The 19,395-nt window shown below is 36.3% G+C and overlaps 1 protein-coding gene across 2 annotated transcripts in view; it reads right to left on the reverse strand.

Annotated features, from left to right (window-relative positions):
* The window catches only part of cacna1c (calcium channel, voltage-dependent, L type, alpha 1C subunit), a 669,326-nt gene that overhangs the window by 114,289 nt on the left and 535,642 nt on the right, over positions 1–19,395 (reverse strand). For both annotated transcript variants that reach the window (XM_063058026.1, XM_063058027.1), the window contains 2 exons: positions 12,807–12,890; positions 12,300–12,383 (listed from right to left, as the gene is read on the reverse strand). In XM_063058026.1, the coding sequence (XP_062914096.1) occupies positions 12,300–12,383; positions 12,807–12,890 (168 nt within the window). The remainder of the gene's footprint in view (positions 1–12,299; positions 12,384–12,806; positions 12,891–19,395) is intronic.

The following is a 19,395-nucleotide window of genomic DNA, read 5'->3' on the forward strand; positions in this document are numbered from 1 at the left end:
CTTTTTATGTTTCTACTTATTGTGCGATTTTTTTTTTTACAGCACTCCTAGTTCCATCTATTGTCCAGTTTCCTCTCCTGTTATGTCTATATTATTTTGTTTCCTACAGATCCTTCCACGGCTATTTTTGTTTAAAGGGTTTTCCAATCCCTCAGTGCTGTGCTACCATCAAAAGGATAGACAAACACAACTTCCATTAGACCCAAGAGTTAAGTGACAATATTACTAGATTGCTCATGATTAGGACCTTTATTGTAATTATGGACAGCCACCCAAGCAGATAACAACTGATATGGGATACCAATATGGAGATGGCATGCCCAACAGAAAGCTATAAATTTACCCTATTCTACAAAATGAATGTTACAATGACAAGAGCTAAATACTTTAAATTTCTTAAAATGCTCTTTGAGATACCTCAGTAATGCTGTTAAGGATCTCTTACATCATGCAATATAAAACTAGGGCCAATTCTAATAGATTACCCAACATCTATTTTTCCAAATGGTAACCCTATTCATAATGACTACTAACTTAAAAGCATCCAGTAAACAGTTCTCTCAAATCAGCAGCCTGGATAGTTCACTGTGTTTGGGCTATACTAGATTGTACGACCACCAGTAAATTGTCAGGTGAGGGAGGGGGAGACACAACTCTTAGCAGAATTTTGCTACTGACAAAAAGGATGGGGAGCATAGGACAATAATGGTCCTACAAACAAATAATTATATAATTAGCTTTTCCATTTCTGGTCTGATAGCTTTAGCCGAGAAGATCATGCAAACAGTTGGCAGTAAAAGTAGATTCAGATACAGAATAAATCTGTAATTAGCCATACATTCATGGTGTCAGGCAAGCCATAGAGTCACAGCATCATCGAGAGATGCATCACCATGTCTGTACTGACCATCACTCTTCATTTCTACAAATCCTACGTTTTTATTCTCCCCTCACCCTCCCAAATCCCCCCTCTATCTCCCCTTCCTGACTATTCACCTAAACATCAGATACAGCTAACTTTGTACTTAAGGGATTTCCAATCCCGTAATACTGTGCTGCCTCCAAAAGGATAGACCACTGTATTATCTTTCTCAAAAAATAAACACTATTTCAACTCCTGCATTTTTTATATTTCTACCTCAATGTCAAGAGAGTTAACATTCAATGGCATAAAAATTGATAAGCAGAGCACTGTTTTTTGCATTGCCATGATGAAAGTCAGTTAACTCTGTGTTGGCATGCTATTGCAATGATTCCTGGGTTGAATCATTCCACTCCAGAAAGTTAATAGGGTAATTCCAGATGTGTTGGGTTGATACAGCTTTAGAGTGTAAATTAGGTCATATTGTTCTAAGGCCACTTGCCAATGGGCATGCTTAAATCAACTAAATTTTAATTTCACTTCTCAGGTCCTTATTAAACAGGCTCCCATTAATAAGCTGGAGATGGAGTCAGGCTGAGGGGCAGATTTGAGGGAGAGGGGCAGCAAGGAACATGGATAAAGTGGTGAGTTTAAAAGCACAGATTATAGAGGATCAAAGCTGAGGATGGTGAAGGATCAGAGTCACTAGGGGATCAGGACAAAGGTTAACGGAAATTGGAGTTTGGATGGGTGGGGGGGGTTGGGGAAATCGCAGTGTGCATCAAGGGAGAGAAAGAATTTAGGGCTGGGGAGGGAAATATGAATGTAGGTTGAGAAATAGGGTCAATTGAATGGCTAGAGAAAAGCAAATAGTGCTATAGAGGCACTTACCTGCTGGATCCAACCAATCTTGCTTCCCTTCAGCTGCTGGGTTTCTTGAACTCTGCAAAACCCAACCCACAGCCTTCAAATTGGAAAGGGTGTTAGAAGTTGTGGTATACAGCCTTATTAAGATATATAAACACTTAGCCACAACTAACTGTTTAAAAATCAGGTGGCTTGTCCTGGGCAATCTCAGATATTTGAAGTTCTATTGTTCCCATGGGACAGTGGTGGGGATAGTTGGTGTGGGGCAATCATGGTAGGACAACTTAAAATCAAAGTCAATGGGGGTGTAAATTGTCCTTGGTTATTGAGTCAAAATGGATGTAAGTGTATTGGTCATCAATTGTATGCACCTCCTGACACTGATTTTATTAATTCAATGGAAGTGGATGTCAGCAGGTCTGACAGTTGATATTTTTGTTCTGCTCATTACTGACAACTAAAGAGGAATTTCTTTCCTAACATTTCTTATCACACATTATCAGTGTTAAGACTTAATATTAATTACTTTCTCTGCATTTTAATTCATTTCAATATTACAGAGATCCTCATCCTCTGCTGTAAAATATCTCCAATAATTCATTAACATTGATTCTTCATTTCCCAAATTATTGTAAATGTTGCTGCTTAACTATAAAATGATGTAAAACAAGAACATAATATATTGCTACAAATTATGGATTAAGTCACATTCCCATATCTGGTCCAATTATCTCCTCCTTTTCAACCTTATCCAGTTCTTGATTTTGTGGTTTGGATCTTATCTGCAAAGTAGAAACCTGTAGGGTAATTAATTAAACTGAATTAATTCCTTTGGTTTTGAGTGATAATGCTACTGAAGATGGATTTATGACCACTTGAGAAGACTAAAATTAACTTTAGAAAAAAAGTTTAAAAGGCAATAGCCACTGTTGAGAACTGCTTGGGTGCTGCTTGCTGGATTTAAATAGAACTCAGATTCACGGCTAGTTTCTAACCTGCTCTCACTCTCATGTGGTTCATCTCTGAATCTTCCTTCCATTTTAGTTCCTTGTGTCCTGTCATGCAGGGAACACAAACACTCCTTACAGATGAGGCAGTGATTCCAACTTATTTTATGTATTGGGGAAACAATATATAGACATCAAGACCACTTTGCAGAACAGTCTTGGTAGTCTGCAAGAATGATCCTGAGCTTCCTGTTGCTGGTCACAGTTAATTTTCCATCCCAGTCGTATCCTGACATCTCTGTTACTGACCTTTCATACTGTTCCAATGAAGCTCAACGCAAGCTTGAAGAGCACCTCATCCCCCACCTTAACACATAAAAGTCTACAGAAGTCAATATCATATTCAAGCATTTCATACAGTCATTCCAAACCCATATGTCTCTACAGTTTCAGCATTCATTTATTTTTCTCTCTCCTCTTCTGCTATTCCACATTTCATTTGTCTCCTCCAAACACTACTTTTCTATCTACATTCAGTAGGTCCGACCACCACTTGGGTCATTCAGTCTTTCTTGGTTTCCACTTTATTATAGACCCCTTTTCTCTTTTACATTTCCTAGTTCTGATGAAGTGTCAATTACCTAAAATATTAACCCCATTTCTCCCCATACAAATGCTACCGACTCACTACGTATTTTCAGTACTCTTCATTTTTATCTTACGGTGGTCTTGGAGATGCTTACACAGCATCACTTCCAGGTTCATTAATGCATCTATAATTTTGCTATCTGAAGTCAGAGCCAGGAAAACAAAGCTTGGACATGGAGCCTGACATAACAGTTTACACCGTAAGGAGAGAAACAAGAGTCAGTTTTGTTTCAACTATCCAAGAACTGTAACACAGTCTTGCACGTGGGTAACCTCATAAGGGAAGGTGAAGTAGGTTGAACCACTTGTGTCAAAATGCAATGTTCACCATTCAGACTGGGTTAACTTATTTTTCCACCATTCCCATTCTGAATATCACAGAACCCCTTTTAAATGCTAACAGAAACTTTTCAAGGCTTGCAATTTTAATCAACTGTTCACAACCTATTGCACTGACTTCAATACCACTTCACTTAACTGAAAGGGAGAATGTAACACCTCCCTGTCATTAACTTGGCATGTGCTCATTCATACATAAATACACGTATGTATTTATTTCACATACAGAACTTCAGTATTGCTGCCTTCTCAGCCCTTTATTAAATATCACATTCAGCCACCAAAAGATTCACAAAATTTATTCCAGGATAGGGGAATGAGATTTCTCATCCCCTTAATTCGTTTAAAAGAATTAAAGGGTAACATCTAAAATTCTTGCAGTATTGGATGCAGGGATGAAATTTCCCCTGGCTGAGAGTCTAGAACCAGGGGTCACATTCACAAATTAAAGAATTGGATCCCCAAGACTGAGATGACAATAAGTTTTTGAATCCAAGATGGTTGTGAAAGGTTTTTAGCTATTAAGGGCATTTGAGATACAGGGTTCATGCAGGAAGGAGCACTGAGAGAAACATGGTAGTAAATTGAACCAGCCCCGACAGCCCTAATGCATTACAAGTCAATTAAAAAGCCTACTCTTCTGGGTTTCCTAACTCACCAGCCGCACCTCCCACATTATCCTCCCTCTCCAACCCTATCCACACCACTCTGCAAGGAACTCACCTCTGGGCTAAAATTCTGGACTGTATTACACGCAGGAAGGTTGTGGGCTTAATCTCTAAGGTAGACAAGTAGGAGAAGTTGGAAGCAAGACGAGAATGGGCAAGGCTCATAACAGGTTTCATGCATTTCAAATTATTGCAATGCATTTGCACCCTGAAACTATCACTTTATGGAAATATATAACCACCTGAATAGCTAAACAAACTCTTCTGTTTTTCAAATCATAGGGTGATCGCAGAAGAGGTCTGGCCGACAAGCCTAGAGTTACTAACTCTGATAGTTTATCATCAACTATTAGGCCTTTACTTGTACGAGTATCAATCCAGAGAGGAATAATCTTTGTTTGGATTTTAAAAACAAATTATTATCTGTACAATTAAAATGGATAGTAACATAACATGAAGCTGCTGGGTATCTGATTGCCAATTTTACTAACAGTACTTTCTGTCCAATTAAATATTGGATAATTTGTTTTGATTTTTGTCAATACTAATGTTAATGAATGGAAATAATTTGTACCTGATCTTCAGACAGTTTGTATCATACTTTCATATTTCTGGCAATGATGAAAAGGAGTGCCTACATTCTAAAATATATCATGTTGTATTTGAATTATAAGCTTCATTGTTAGTTTTAAATTTGGTAAAAGCACAAATGTCAACTTTATGGTTATTTTGTCATGCAATTAACTACAGAAGCTGTAAAACTAAAACTGAAACAAACACATCTGTGATACTCAGCAGTCTAGGAGTATTAGTGGAGAAAGTTCAAATGTTTCAGATCAATGATTTTTCAACAGAATTCTGATGAAATTTCAGCAATCTGAAACATTAACTCTGTTTTCTGTCCGTAGATGATGTCTACTCTTCTGAGTATTTCCAGAACTCCTTTTCATTGATGGTTGCATCCTCTGCTTGGCATAAGCTTTTACAGTTTTAGATATTTAGCTAAATATTTTGTTTACTTTTTTGTGATAAAAATATCATGGTAAAGAAATTTGGGAAGTTACAGATTTGAAAATAAATTTATTGTTCGTTATCAAAGAGTGAAAATCACGCCTATTCCCACCAAGGTAATAAACAATTCTTCATTTTACTAATGTTGAAATAAATTGGATATATGATTCCAAACAGGAAAAAAAACACTCAAAAAGAAACACTTACATTACGTAGCAAAGAAGTACTTATATGGTAAAGTGAATATACTAATGCCTTTTTAAAAGGTTTTACCCTTGTAGAGATCCTGCATTTAAATATTGAATTGTATTTCTAAATTTGAACATTTCCCATCATGATAAAAATCTCTGGAAGGAAAAGTAGTAGGAAAGAAAATGGTTTCTGAAAATAAAACCCCATCTCTTTCCCTATTATAAGGACATTTCAGTGCCTGATTTAATAAAAAATCCATTAAAATATTTCTCTTGTGGTGATATATGTTAACCCATCTGACATGATTTAAATATATTTTCACATAGCACAAAATAATGAACCTGTTCAAATGAAAATAATATAAGACTAAATAAAAAAATAAAGTGAATTGCTTTTTACACAAATATATACATAAAATCATTTTACTGAATTGATTGCATTTTGTTTAAAACATTGAGAACCACAGTGAATGGTAATGAACTTGTAAGTGCCAATCTATAAGAACACAGGAAGGAGCATAGGAAATAGTAATACACCAACAGAGAAACAGCAAATATTGAGTATCCTAAACTAGCAAAAAATACTGTGGAAAAGAGTTCAAACCCTACATTTTTGCCAATATCAAAATATGGACACAATATCCAAATGAATAAAAGTTGTTACAGTAAGAATTAAGTAAAATGCAAAAAATTTTTTTCCAGGGTTAAAAACAAACACATAATAATCCTGCTAGGGTATAGTAGTCCATACTTGGAAGAGGAAGTCTCTTCTTTATAACTAGTCATTTGGAATAAACATAACAACAGAAGTCTCTACATTTTCGTAATTAAATTAATTAAAAAAAAAACTTTAGGTTGACTATAAGTGCTATTAGATATTGGTATTCTTGGCCTTGAGCTTCCTTCTCAATAAAAAGGAAAGGTACATTGCATCCGGAATTTTTCCAGTTAGCAGATGAATTCCTCCCACGCCACTCTGACGTAGATGGGAATCGCGTATGAGGCAAGTTACAGCAGTAGTTTGCTTTCTGCTGGGTGAGTTTTTCGAAGAGATCACCAGCTCTTAACCCAGCATGAAAGGCATGCAGGGGAGCCGGCTGGCTTCGAACTCAGGACCTCCTGCCCCGCAGTCCTGCGCTGATGCCACTACACCGCCAGCCAGGTCCTCTGTCTCAATGTTCAGTGGAATTGATTACCAATTTGATCCTTACAACTAAAGGTCTGTGTACTGACACAAATACTTTGATGAAAAAAGCAGGATCATTAATGAGTGATATCACCATTATTTGGAAATCATTATTTTTTGGGAGAATTTTCTGAGAAAAAATCTGATCTATTTTGCTTTCTACTTTCCAATCCAGCTACTCCAGTCTACTACATTTTACAATCCCCTTTCCAACTATCCTCAGCCAACATTCAGGGCTTATAAAAACTTATAAATTGATATAATTTCACCCATACATGGTCTATTTTGGCAAATGAATTAAAATGTACAATTGTGAATTATTTTTATTCCCTACTAGGATTGTCTTTTGAGATTAAAGTTGTATGATAATAGATATTGGGTCTCCATTATAAATGTACATTAATGCTTTCTTTATCATATCATTCATGCCAACTTAAGACAGACAGAGCAAACACTTTCTGTTGGATCTACATGATTTAAAATCATGCTAAAATCATAGACACCTTATTTACTTGACTTAGTAGACAAAACTTGATTTAAAACTGAGTGGCTTGACTTGAAAACAGATACAATGAAATATTTGTATTACATTATTCATATGCATTGGGTAGTATGTTCCGTTCTACATTCTACTGTATGTTACAATGTAATTTCCAATTCAGATTTTATAGTTATTCGTACTTTGAAAATGTGTAGTATTTGCTAATGAATAAGTGTAAAGCAAGCATATGAAATATCAGAATGCATACAATAAGCATATAGATTGTTTTAATCAAAGAAAGCCACTTGTTTAAATCAAGATGTTTCTTTTCATATCTCATTTCAATTCCCTTCTCGAAAAACATTCAAATGTAACATGTGACAAAACCATTTTTGACTACATGCACAATGTGGCAGCTAAAAGCAGAAGTCCATTTAAAACTACTGTAGGATTTAATAAAATTATGTAAATTATTTTAGGGGTTGGAGACTGAGTAAACTCTTTTGGGAGTGGATATCTTATTATGTTTGCTCAGACAGCAATTTCTTTTGTGCTGTATTAATCTGCTTAATATTGAAATAGCAAAGGATTTTTATGCTGGTATCATAATTAATGCTTTACCAGGACCACTAAGAAGAAATAATTGAAGCATTGTTTAGAACACATAAGATATAAGTGACACAGAATTTTCTGTTTAAAATCAGAAGATGAAGGCATAAACCATATTTCTATGATTCAGTTAGTTTATTATCTAAATCTGGGATATTTTGATTGGGTCTTGGCAATGATCATTACTCTGGTGTTGAATGGTAAGTTATGAATTGCTAACATGTAGCATAAAGTGGTAAAATAGCATTTATGTTATTAGGCTTATAATTTAGAACTTGGATGAAGTAGTGGAAGGTGGAGAATGTGTATTTGGTTAAAGGATAATATGGAATTAAAATTTTTTTACTGGTAATCTGGTTCTTTAATTTCCTTTTGGGAAGCAAATCTGCTGCCTTAGCTCAGTCTGGTCAACAATCCAAGCAAAGAAATGGTATTGACTCTCAAGTGTTGTCAAAAATGGCCCAGGAACCCATTCAGCCATGGAGTAACACAGTATGGAAACTGGCCATTTGGCCCAATTTGTCCATGTTGCCTACCTAAGATAGTCGCATTTGCTCACATCCCTCCAAACCTTTGTTACGCAGGTACTTGTCCAAATGTATTTTAAATGTCGTTCTTGCACCTGTCTCAACCACTTCCAATGGCAGTACATTCTACATATGTACCATTCTCTGCATGAACTTGCCCCATCAGGTCCTTTTTAAATCTTCCCTCCTACACCTTAAAATCATGATTTTGATTCCCTCTCCCTTTGTTGCTACAAATCAGTATGACAGATAGAGTATGAAAAATCCCAATCATCCAGCGTCAATCAAGGCACCAGATTTGAATTTAACACTGGGCATAGTAGTCTAAAGATTCCATGAAAACATTTAGGAGTTATGCTTATGCCTAAGTCTGAAGAGATATCCTGCAGATGAGTCAAGTAATTGCCTGATGAACTTACACGCAAAGAATTTTATCCTGTCCTCATAAAAACAAAATGCTGCCTTCAAACTGAAGACACGTTTTATGTTGCATGACACTGCTACAATGCTAAATAGTTTAGATTTAGAGCAGATCTAACAATACACAATTGCATTATCTTTAGAGTGCTTTGGGTCAATCCACTACATCCACTCTCATCTCTCATTTCAGAGCTCATACATATTCTGCATGTTAAAATGACCAAGAATGGTTCAAGGGAGAATACAGCAGAGCATGTTGGGGGAAACACCAAATGTATCGAAATATGAGTTGCTAATCAGTGAAGCTACTACCCAGAATTATGTGTATACTAAATATCAAAAGCAGCTTGCTGTTCTCGGAGCGTAGCCAATGAATCAAAGCTCTGGAGCTTGGAACACATCCACTGTGTGCAGTGCCTTGTGCTACTGGTAGGTGAAAATCTCAATGCTGTGCACAATTGTAATGCGGACCCTTTTGTCCGCATTAGGCCTATATCCCTCTGCGCCTTTGAGTGTTTAAGAGCGTCTTCAAATATAACAATTGTCATCTCATTCTGTGTGTAGTCCATCGCTCAGATCCCATTTTAGACTCCTTCCTCACACCTTAGACCAATGTCTGCTTGTTTTTGATACACCTACCTGAGAAAAATATTTTGGCTCTCTACCCTATGTCTTCATAATCTTACACGCTTCTATCGGGTGACCCATCAGCCTTCTCCACTCTTACAAAGCAAATCCAATCTATCCAGTCTTTCACATTGACTAAAATTCTCCAATACAGGAAAACATCTTGGTGAGTCTCTCCTACACTCTTTCCAGCACAACCACATCCATCCAGAACTGCCACACGATACTCCAAGTTTTGCTAATCAATGTTTTATTAAGCTGCAACACAACATCCCAATTTTTATATTCTACTCCCAACCTACAAAGACTAACAATCCATATGCTTTTGTTACCACCCGAAGAACTTGTGCTGCTTTGTTTAGGGAATTATGGACTTCTAAGCTCCAAAAGTCGAAGGACCAGGAAAAGCAAACTGCTACAGGATGAAACATTATGACAGGTGGTATTTCTGGTTCTCTAATCTTTCTGGAGGACCTGGGAGGGAAGGGTACCTCAGCTGTCAAGTTTGCGATGGCTGGCACCAGTGGGAAGCCTGTGAGACCTGCAAGCATTGCATCTGTTCATTCTAATTAGTGTATTCACAAACAATGCTGACTTAATTATCTGTTCTATGATTTAATATTCATACCCCCTTTCTTCCACTTCTTGCCTAATGTGTATGTGGGCTATCTCCAGCAGAGCCCTAAAATGATCCAACATCACAGAAGGTGGTTGGTAGTAACTCCTGTTGAAATAGGCTACAAATGTCTGCCAGAACTTTTTACATGGCTCTGAGCATCTTTATAAATATGTATTCAGACAAGTAGAGGAAAGTTTTTCTCAACATGTACACCATATGAGGAGGGTACAGCCTCCTGTGAGCTGTTCCTTTCTGTTGTTCCTCTCCTTCCTATGAGGCAGTATCCTAGGTTACTCTTGCTGCTGTTCCTCTTGGTCTTCACCTGAGCTCCAAACAAAAATAGCACAAGTATGCCCTTGCTGATGTAATAGTTTAGAGCTCAAAAGTGCCACAGAAATCTCAAAACCTTGCAGGCTAACTACAATGTTGATCAAATCAGTTCTAGCAATGGCTTTTATGAACAAAGCCTGTCACGATAGCAGTTAAGAAAGTCGCAGTGAGCCAGCAGCACTTACTGACAGATTTGTTTATCAAAACTTCCTTCTACAGGCCCAGTGTCCTCATTCGGTCTTTATCAGAAGTCCAGAAACTTGTATCTCTGGCTAAACTTGTAAATCCATGATAACATCTCTCAAATTAACTAACACATTAAATGTGACAACTCATTTCCTATTTGGTTGTAACACTCACTATACATAATAAGGTTAAATGCAAAGGTTGGAAATTAGATTCCAATTCTAATTGTCACTTCCACTGCACCTCAGCCAATCACTCCAAATCTCTCCAAATCCAACAGTGCACACAATTTAAATTGAGCCAAAATAGTCCACCATATTACAACGATGTGAACTAAAGAGGTATAATCTCCATCAAAACCGTAATATCAAGCTTGCAGATAAAGATATCTGTAATTGTTGACAATTATACTTCACTTTCTATTTAATTCCGGACAAAATGACAGACTGTGAGGCTATTAATACGGGTGCTTCAGCAAGTGCTGAAGCGAAACTTGAGCTGAAGTGAAAATTTATTGAAGTAGGTTACTGTATAATTTTAACTTGTTTTAAATCTCTTCAACCAATTATGAAGCAATTTTTTTCCTCTAAATAATCAGATTTATATTGTCTGTTCAAGAAATAATGGACTTCTGCTGGAAGCAGTTGCACACTATTGCAGAGTTCTGGTTTCATAGACATTACTGTAGAAGCATTGATATCTTGGCCAAAGACTTCTGACAGATAAGTGTATCATAGTTACTCACATTAAGAAAATCCAAATCATGCTTTGTGATAGAGAGGTAACGCATAGTTCAGTTGTTAACTGTATAACAGGTATTCAAATGCACACAATCTTATGACACAGCTTTCTAACTTTAATTACACTTAAGTTTCAGTTGTAATGGAAGTTAATCAGAAATTCCTTTAGTATCAATCAGGTGGTTTAATTATTTGTAATTTTAATTTCTAACATTGCTTTCTGAGGAGTACATTAACAAGTAATTGGAGCTTAAGCACCTACTATAGGTATGAGGTAAAGTTAGGCAGGATCTACAATAATAGTGTGATGAGTTTCTATCAGATAAAGAAAGTTATCCAATACCACTTTTCAGAAGGGATTAGAATTTGTTTGACTATATTACAGAGAGCAAGTATCATAGGAACTTAGAAGATGAAAGAAAATTACTTCATATTTTAGTAACAGAGCATGATTTTAGTTTGTTTTGGAGAAAGAAGCATTTTGATTACATGTTCTCCTTTGTGTTTTTTTCCATACCTAGAAATAATTTACATCTTCTACAAATTAAGAATGGATAACTTGTTCCCAGAGATCCACAAAGCCTACGGAAGATAGGTAACTGTCACCTGAAACTAATTTTCTGCTCTTCCTGTGTAAGGTGCCTTTCTTTCGCTTAGCATCTTTTTACAAAAACGTCAGTTGTTCAGGAAGTTCTCTGTATTTTAAATGCTTCTAAATTCCTTTCCTTCCACTCTTTTGGATACCTATTTTATTTAAAGCTATCTTATCAAAAGAGTTATGATTATAAAAAGACCTTTTGCCACACTAGTCAGATTAGGTAATCTTTGGTTTTCATTTATGGCAGCTTTTGATCTGGAAGTCAGAATAATTTAAAATCAAAGTCACTGTAGACACGATGCTGCACTCTGAACCTGCTATACAGTTTAAGTCATGCCAGGTTTGGGGGACAGGAAGGAGAATGACATTACAAACGTAAAATCAGAATCAAAAATAAAACAAATAGGAGTGGAGCAGGCATGTTGATTGAGATGGTTACTTACGTTCACCTCTGTGATTGCTATATCAACAACGCTACCCACAACAATTAAGGCGTCAAATGTGTTCCATGCATCACAAAAATAGTGCTGCATGTGAAAAAGAGAAAGAAAATGGAAAAAAAAGAGGAGGGAAGAATAAAAAATAAAAAAAAGGGAAGAGAAGAGAAAATAAGAGAAAGAGGTTACATGTGTACAGCATTTGCTCTTACGGAAAAGATCATCTGTGAAGAGATGTCCCTCAACCCTTTGTTACCTATATATCCAGGACTTCAGAATGGGCCAGTTGGGCCACGTTAAACCATTTCCTTATAGTACAAAATTTATAAGTTTTCACAAATGAGTCTGCTCCAATTTGACCTGCGATGACTTCCTAACTCTGATGACTTGCCAGTTCCATGAGAGTACCTGTGTCTTGAAACTTGTAGACTTAAATATCTGACAAGGTGAAATTGGTTAAGAAACAATGAAAAACACATAGGAGCGATCTGGAAGGGTATCATATATACTCACATTGATCTCACTCAGAATGACGTCTATAATGCTGCCAATTACGATGAGGAAGTCAAAAACATTCCAGGGATCACTAAAGTAACCCTACATGATGCAGGTGGGGATTGGGGGTGGGGGGGTGAAAGGCAGGTTAGAAGTTCGTCTTATACAAGACTTTATATGGCAAATATCTTCACATTCGATAACCTCAAGTCAGCTCAACAACACAGTTTCACACCATTTGTATATCTATCCTGGTCCAAATCAATTCTTTATATTATGACATATTTACAATTTTATGATTGATGAAGAGCTTTCTTTGATTAAAACGATTTTATTTTCTCCACTTTTTTGGTTTCTTTGGATCTTACACCACCAAAACGGTAAGCAATTTGGCCCAGACCTTTACCCAGTCTACTTTAAGGAGAGGTTGAACTTTTCCATTAATTTTCTTTTCAGAAGAGTCTGTCATGCGTCTGATTCATGCCGGATTACTGACACTGGAAAAAATTTCACAGTAACTGATGGCAGTGTTACGGGATAAACTTTACAGCAACACATGCTATTTTAAAGTCTTCTTTAATTAATGATTTGATTGTAATAGTTAATTTGTAGCTCTTCTGGAAATATAGTTGGTGTATTTTAAACTATGTTGTTAGCTTTTAACTGTTAGTCTTTTGTGTCCTGATTTGAAAATAAAATACAGCATTAGGTTATTCACAATAGTTAGTATAAAGTATGTTTCACACTATTAAGAAAATTTGGTATCATTTAACAACATAAAATATTATAGTTTTAGTGAGGGTACTTACAGATTGTTTTGAATCAAAAATTTATGAGTATGCCAATCTCATAAGTATCACTTGTATGTATGATTTCTATCCAATCCATTGAGAAGTTATTAAATTTAATCATGAATAGCTAAAACACAAATAGTTTGGGGACCAGGGCGTGGGTAATGTTAAAAACAGCATTCTCAGGCACAGCACAGCCAGAGAGGAAAATATTTATAGAACATTAATGAGAAGTAAATTTATTCAAGGCCAAGAACTGCACTGGCAGCAGTATGAAACCATTTGGTAACATTTTTCTAACTATTTGTCAACTATCTCATTTTATTAACTTTAACAATCATAGTAAAATCTAGGGTGATCTTAAATGAATAAGTATCACTTAACAAAATTTAAATAAATTGCCCTTAAAATCTGAGGGAACATTTTTCAAAAGTATTTCAGGAATTTATATTGTTATGTTAAAATAGACATTAGAATCAAGGCTGCTTTTTTTCTTCACTGGTTAGACTAAAACTTGCTTATAAAATTAGCACATCCTTTATTACTTTTATTCTACTGATAAAACCAAGGATCTTAATTACCATTCTCTATAAGAGCTTTCTTAAAATGTCCAGTCATCTTCAATGATTGCTGTACATACATCCTCAGACTTTACTGTTCCTGCATCACTATTAGACTTGTACCATGTGGTCATATTGTTGCTCCTCACAGATCAGAAAACAAGATACCTGAGTATCAACATTGTTCATTACTGATTTATTACAAAATGGTATGGGCTTGAATACTCTAGGACTCAATTCACACCATTGTTAGCAAATAACACATTTCTATGGACTATGCTCCAAAACAAATTATAGAAAAAAATAGATTAAATTTACCTGTCAAAGGTAAGATCTTTGCAAGGCAAAGATTTTCTTCAATATGGAATGTTGAAGCATTCTAAACATAAATCTTGGTTTAGATTGCACTTCTTACATTCATGAAAAATGTTCAGATGTATCAAAATTGCAAAATCTCTAGTCTTCTGTTGAGAACTCGAATTAATTTTGATGATCGATGGATAGGTATATTTATAGGTGTTTAGTATTAGTGCCACATCTCTGATTTCGTGAGAAGAATGATGTCTTCCAGCATGGCCAGAAAATAATTCTTACTCTCAAAATATGGCACATGTGCTTTAAACTTCTCCCAATGCCCGTACTTATTTTTTATTCTGTCAGTTGAACATCTTTGTAATATTTGTTTGAAAATCATTTGAGGATATTTTCTGCTTTGTAATCCTTTATTGGCAGGGAAGGTAAGATATTGTGCTATTGAAAAAGAGGAATGACATTAATCTATAATGCCATATTGCTCTCCAGTATCAACACAGCTGACCAGTTTTTCTTATCAGCCGACATTATTTCGGTTAGGAACCAGTTAGAATGCACCACATTTACATTATTTTTAGATATACATAGCAAATTGCATTCAAAGTTTCATCCAGTTAATTTTTCTTGAATGTTTGGCTAAGCAATACCAAGTGACAAAGTTTGTGTTTACTGTTTATAATGGGACTGAAGATTTACGCTCTTCCCATTGTAGTCAGGTTAGCTCCATGCAAGCCATGCTATTTGCAGCTTACAAAACAATGTGCATCATATAACCATTTTACTAGCCTACTCTGTGGCGATGTCTAATATAACACTTTCACTGCAGTTTAGAAAGACATCTTGGGGAGCTTTTGTCTCATTAAAATGTTCAATTTTGATGTAACATTAAGTTTTTAAAGGGATGGTATTTGATCATAGCCAACAGCCTTCCATTGTCCTAAGGGTGAAAAGAGAAATATTAGCTAGACTTTCTGCTCCTGACTGTCATTCAGCAGCATCAGCTGCAAGGTTTGTGTTTGCACACAGCAGGATAAGGATAAATCAGGTCAGACTTCATGAATGAATAAGCTGCCAATTTTCACTGGCAAGGCTCACAGAAGAAAACTGGTCTGAAGCATATTGGATGGCTGTCCTCAGAAAACATCAGTGCCTTCGTGAGAGGAGTAAGAAGAGAACCACTTGGAGGTCGGGTGGGGAACCAAAGACTCATCATTTACTAGGAAAGAAATGATGTAATTTTACGACATGTGTTAGACCATTCCACTCTTTTACAGAACCATAATGATCAAAATTGTAATGTTTCACATTCAGAAGACAAAAAAAACTTTGATATCCTTTATTTTAAGGAAAAAAAGAGTCAATTCCTCTTTCAATATAAATAAACCAAAGACAACTAGACAGATAGGTTAGTGCCATCTGTACAGCCAGGGTTAAAACCCACACATTATTTTGTTAAATAAATAAATGGAATGTTTTATTAAGACAAGCTGATTAAACGTTTAAAATTCAAGTACAGAAAATTGCATTTCATAGGGTTAAGAAAGCAAATGAAGCAAACTCTTTCAACATTTTGTATAATTCTTACCAAGAGGCAAAAGAGGAAAGAAAATGATGTGGTCAAATGCTACAAATGAACTGATTCAATAAACTGTTCCCAAAGTAAATAGAAGAACATATCTAATTTCATTCTTTTATTACCTATCCTACACCCAGGGAAGATCAGAGATATGGAGGAGAACTAAAAGGTGTCTTGCCCAGGCTCATCTTGTGAGTTCACAAAGTTCAAAGACAAAAATAATGCTTAGCCTATAAAACTGTGAATCTTAATTTATGTGATCAAGGAAACAGCAAATTCCTCTGAGATAATTGTGTTAATGTTAAGACAGTGTGGAAAGAAAATTGAACAGTTAAGTATCATTTAATTATTATAACCACGCATATTATGTGAAAATATGCATCATTTACTAAAATAAGACTGTATTATTGAAAATTTAGAGATGGTATTTTTCCAAATGAAAACGCTAAATGGGAATTTTTTTTTTCCCCAACGGTAATCCTGTCTTCCAAGACTGATGTGAGATCAGTTCATGGTGTTGAACATCTGTTTCTTAGGAAATTATCCCTTTACCAAAGGACCATGTGAAAAATGAAGCAACCTCCTTGAGTACTATTGATTAGCTAGAAGCAAGACTACATCTTCATAGCAGTAATAATAGCAGCTCAATTAATTTTATCAGTATATATCCACTAGAAGAGTTTTCCAATTTATGAATCCTATTGTTTTTACTTTCTTGTTGTGAATGTTTCTTCAAGTATAATTGCTGTAATTATAGGCAGACTCCTTCATCCTGTGATTTCCATCAACAAATTGTCAACTAATCATACATAAATTAGAAGATGATTAAATTCTGTTACAGTGGCATTGTTGCTTAATGGTTGCTAGTTTTCACATTTGCAATGCTGAAGTAAGTGAGTATTTCCCCCACCTGTAATTTAGCTCCAATACTGATATACTGGTTGCCTGCAAGACAGCAGAAATAATTTAGATTCTTGCATTTCAGTGACTCCGACTGGGCTAGAGTGACTGAAGAGTAACTGAATGAGACATTGTTTCCTGCTTGGCGTTGCTGCCTGCTACACCTCCAGCACTGCCCTTAAGTGAGCTGCAGGGTCATCAGCTGGGGAACACCATTCATGGTGCTTCACTCTCCTAGCCCTGGTACATCTCCTGGTGGCGGAGCAGTGGCAGCGACATCTCCCTACCATCTCCTTCAGCTTTCAATGGGGTTAGTCGATCCCCAAATTTCTGTCCTTCCTCCTCAGCCACAGCCAAAAGCTGCCCTCTTCTGCCTCTTTAGCCACGCTCTCTGATGGCCCTTCTGAGCCTTGCTCCAGTCACTGCTATATCACAGACTAACCTTCTTAAACAAACTGCAATAAATTATTCTACGCACTTTCATTATCTCATGCTTCAAGTGAACAAAAGATACCCTAATAAGCCTGTTAAAATAAAATGCTCAACAGTTTATGAAGTCAAATAGATAGTGAGTGATTATTTCTGGTTTAGTACTTGGCTTTGAAGTACACTAGAGACAATGCAGATGTCCGTAGCACTGATGTTATTACTCCTCAGCCTGAGTTTTCTGGTTTCTGGACCCAGGGGACCTTCCTTCAAGTGGTCATTGAAAATTTGCATGCAATGAAACGTCATTCCGTAAGAGGTTAAAGAAGGTGATATAATATAGAACATAGAACAGTACAGCATAGGAACAAGCCCTTCGGCCTACAATGATGTGCAGAACCAATTAAATTGGTACTTAAACAGCTAACTAAACTAACCTCTTCTGCCTGCATAATGTCCACATCCTTCCATTTTCCTCTCATTCATGTGCCTACCCAACTGTCACTTAAAAGTCCCTGAGTGTCGTAATGGTCTTACATTCCTATTATCAAGGTGATAGTGACTGTTCCTCTTTCAGTGTCTTCATTTCCAGTGATATTCCTCTGTATTATTTTAGTTCGCATTCAAGGTGGATGATGGAAGTGAAGGTGTTGATCTGTAATGCTAGGGCTGGATTATTCATCAAGATAAGTTTGAGCAATTTCATCAGCAGCTTGAGTACACCTACTTTAAAGGGCATTGGCAGGAGTACTGAACTTCGTGGTGTTTGAAAAACCAGAGTGAACTGAACCCAATTCAGCCCAATAGACCCAAAACTATTATTCAGCAGGTGCAGTGCTTAGTGGCAAGAGGGCATTGTAAAAATGCAATATCAGACCTTTAATCCAGGTTGATGACAAGTCTGAAGGGACGATAATGATCCCACATATCTGCTAGAAATTAGTCCTGATGTGCAGTCTGCACCAGAAGAAGTCACACTTGATTTAGTGAAGTGGAGAACATTCAGATGTGATGCATTACTGGAATCCTAAGTTCATCACAAGATTCTAGGTGCCCATGTGGTCATACATTGCCCTCCATCCACTCATTGTGAAACAGCGGTCTACCTAATACCTGCAAACTAAGAAATCAATTGTCTCCCTGCTCTTCACAATTGATTAAAGCTGCTCAGGCCTTTCCATAAAACCATAAGACATAGGAACAGAGTTAGGCCATTCAGTCTATCGAGTCTGCTCTGTCATTTGATCATGACTGATTTTTAGCAGTCATGATTGCCCTTCCGTCACACGAACTCAACCCCAATGAACTAAAATGAAATAGATAGAAAAAAAACTAAGCAAACACCTTGTTATTAGTCCAATGCTCACAGACTACTCTAATGATTGTTCATACAAATGTAGAGAAATGGACAAATGTAAACGAAGCCTCCAATGTACAACCCCAGTCAACCGGGAGAGACCACAGACCATATAATCCACAACGGTCTTCAAACAAGAAGGGGTACTCTTCTCACAATTGTATTGTTTAAATATTAAAAATAAATTATAGTTGCTGATCTATATCAGCTCTGCTTGTGTTTATTTACTGAATCTGTTCACTTTAAATGAGTGGATGAAAGCAGAAAACTACTCTAAATGGATGGTTGATTTCCAGGTCGAAAGTTACTTGGTCTCAATGCAACATTTTGGCTCAACTACCTACATATAGGTTGTTCTGCATTTACTTCAGTCTTATGAATGGAGATGAAGCTCATAATCATTTATTTGTTCGGAGAACCCTTCTTTGCACACAAGTTAGTTTTTCCCATCCCTGGGTCCTGCATACTACCTAGTAATGGCTATTGAAAAAATTAATACATATCATTTCCAGATCTCTGCAACAGAGGTAGACAAAAATAGCGATTTGCATATGAGGTTTCTTTGTGACAAGTGTCTGACCTCCAACATACAAACTGAACCTTCAAAATAAGTATCTTTTGTTTATTTTCTAAAAAGGAGCCCCAAGCAATTTCTTTTGTGAGTACTGGTTAGCTCAACACCTGA

This window comes from Mobula hypostoma, chromosome 9 (assembly GCF_963921235.1).
Source record: "Mobula hypostoma chromosome 9, sMobHyp1.1, whole genome shotgun sequence".
NCBI classification, from domain to species: Eukaryota; Metazoa; Chordata; class Chondrichthyes; order Myliobatiformes; family Myliobatidae; genus Mobula; species Mobula hypostoma.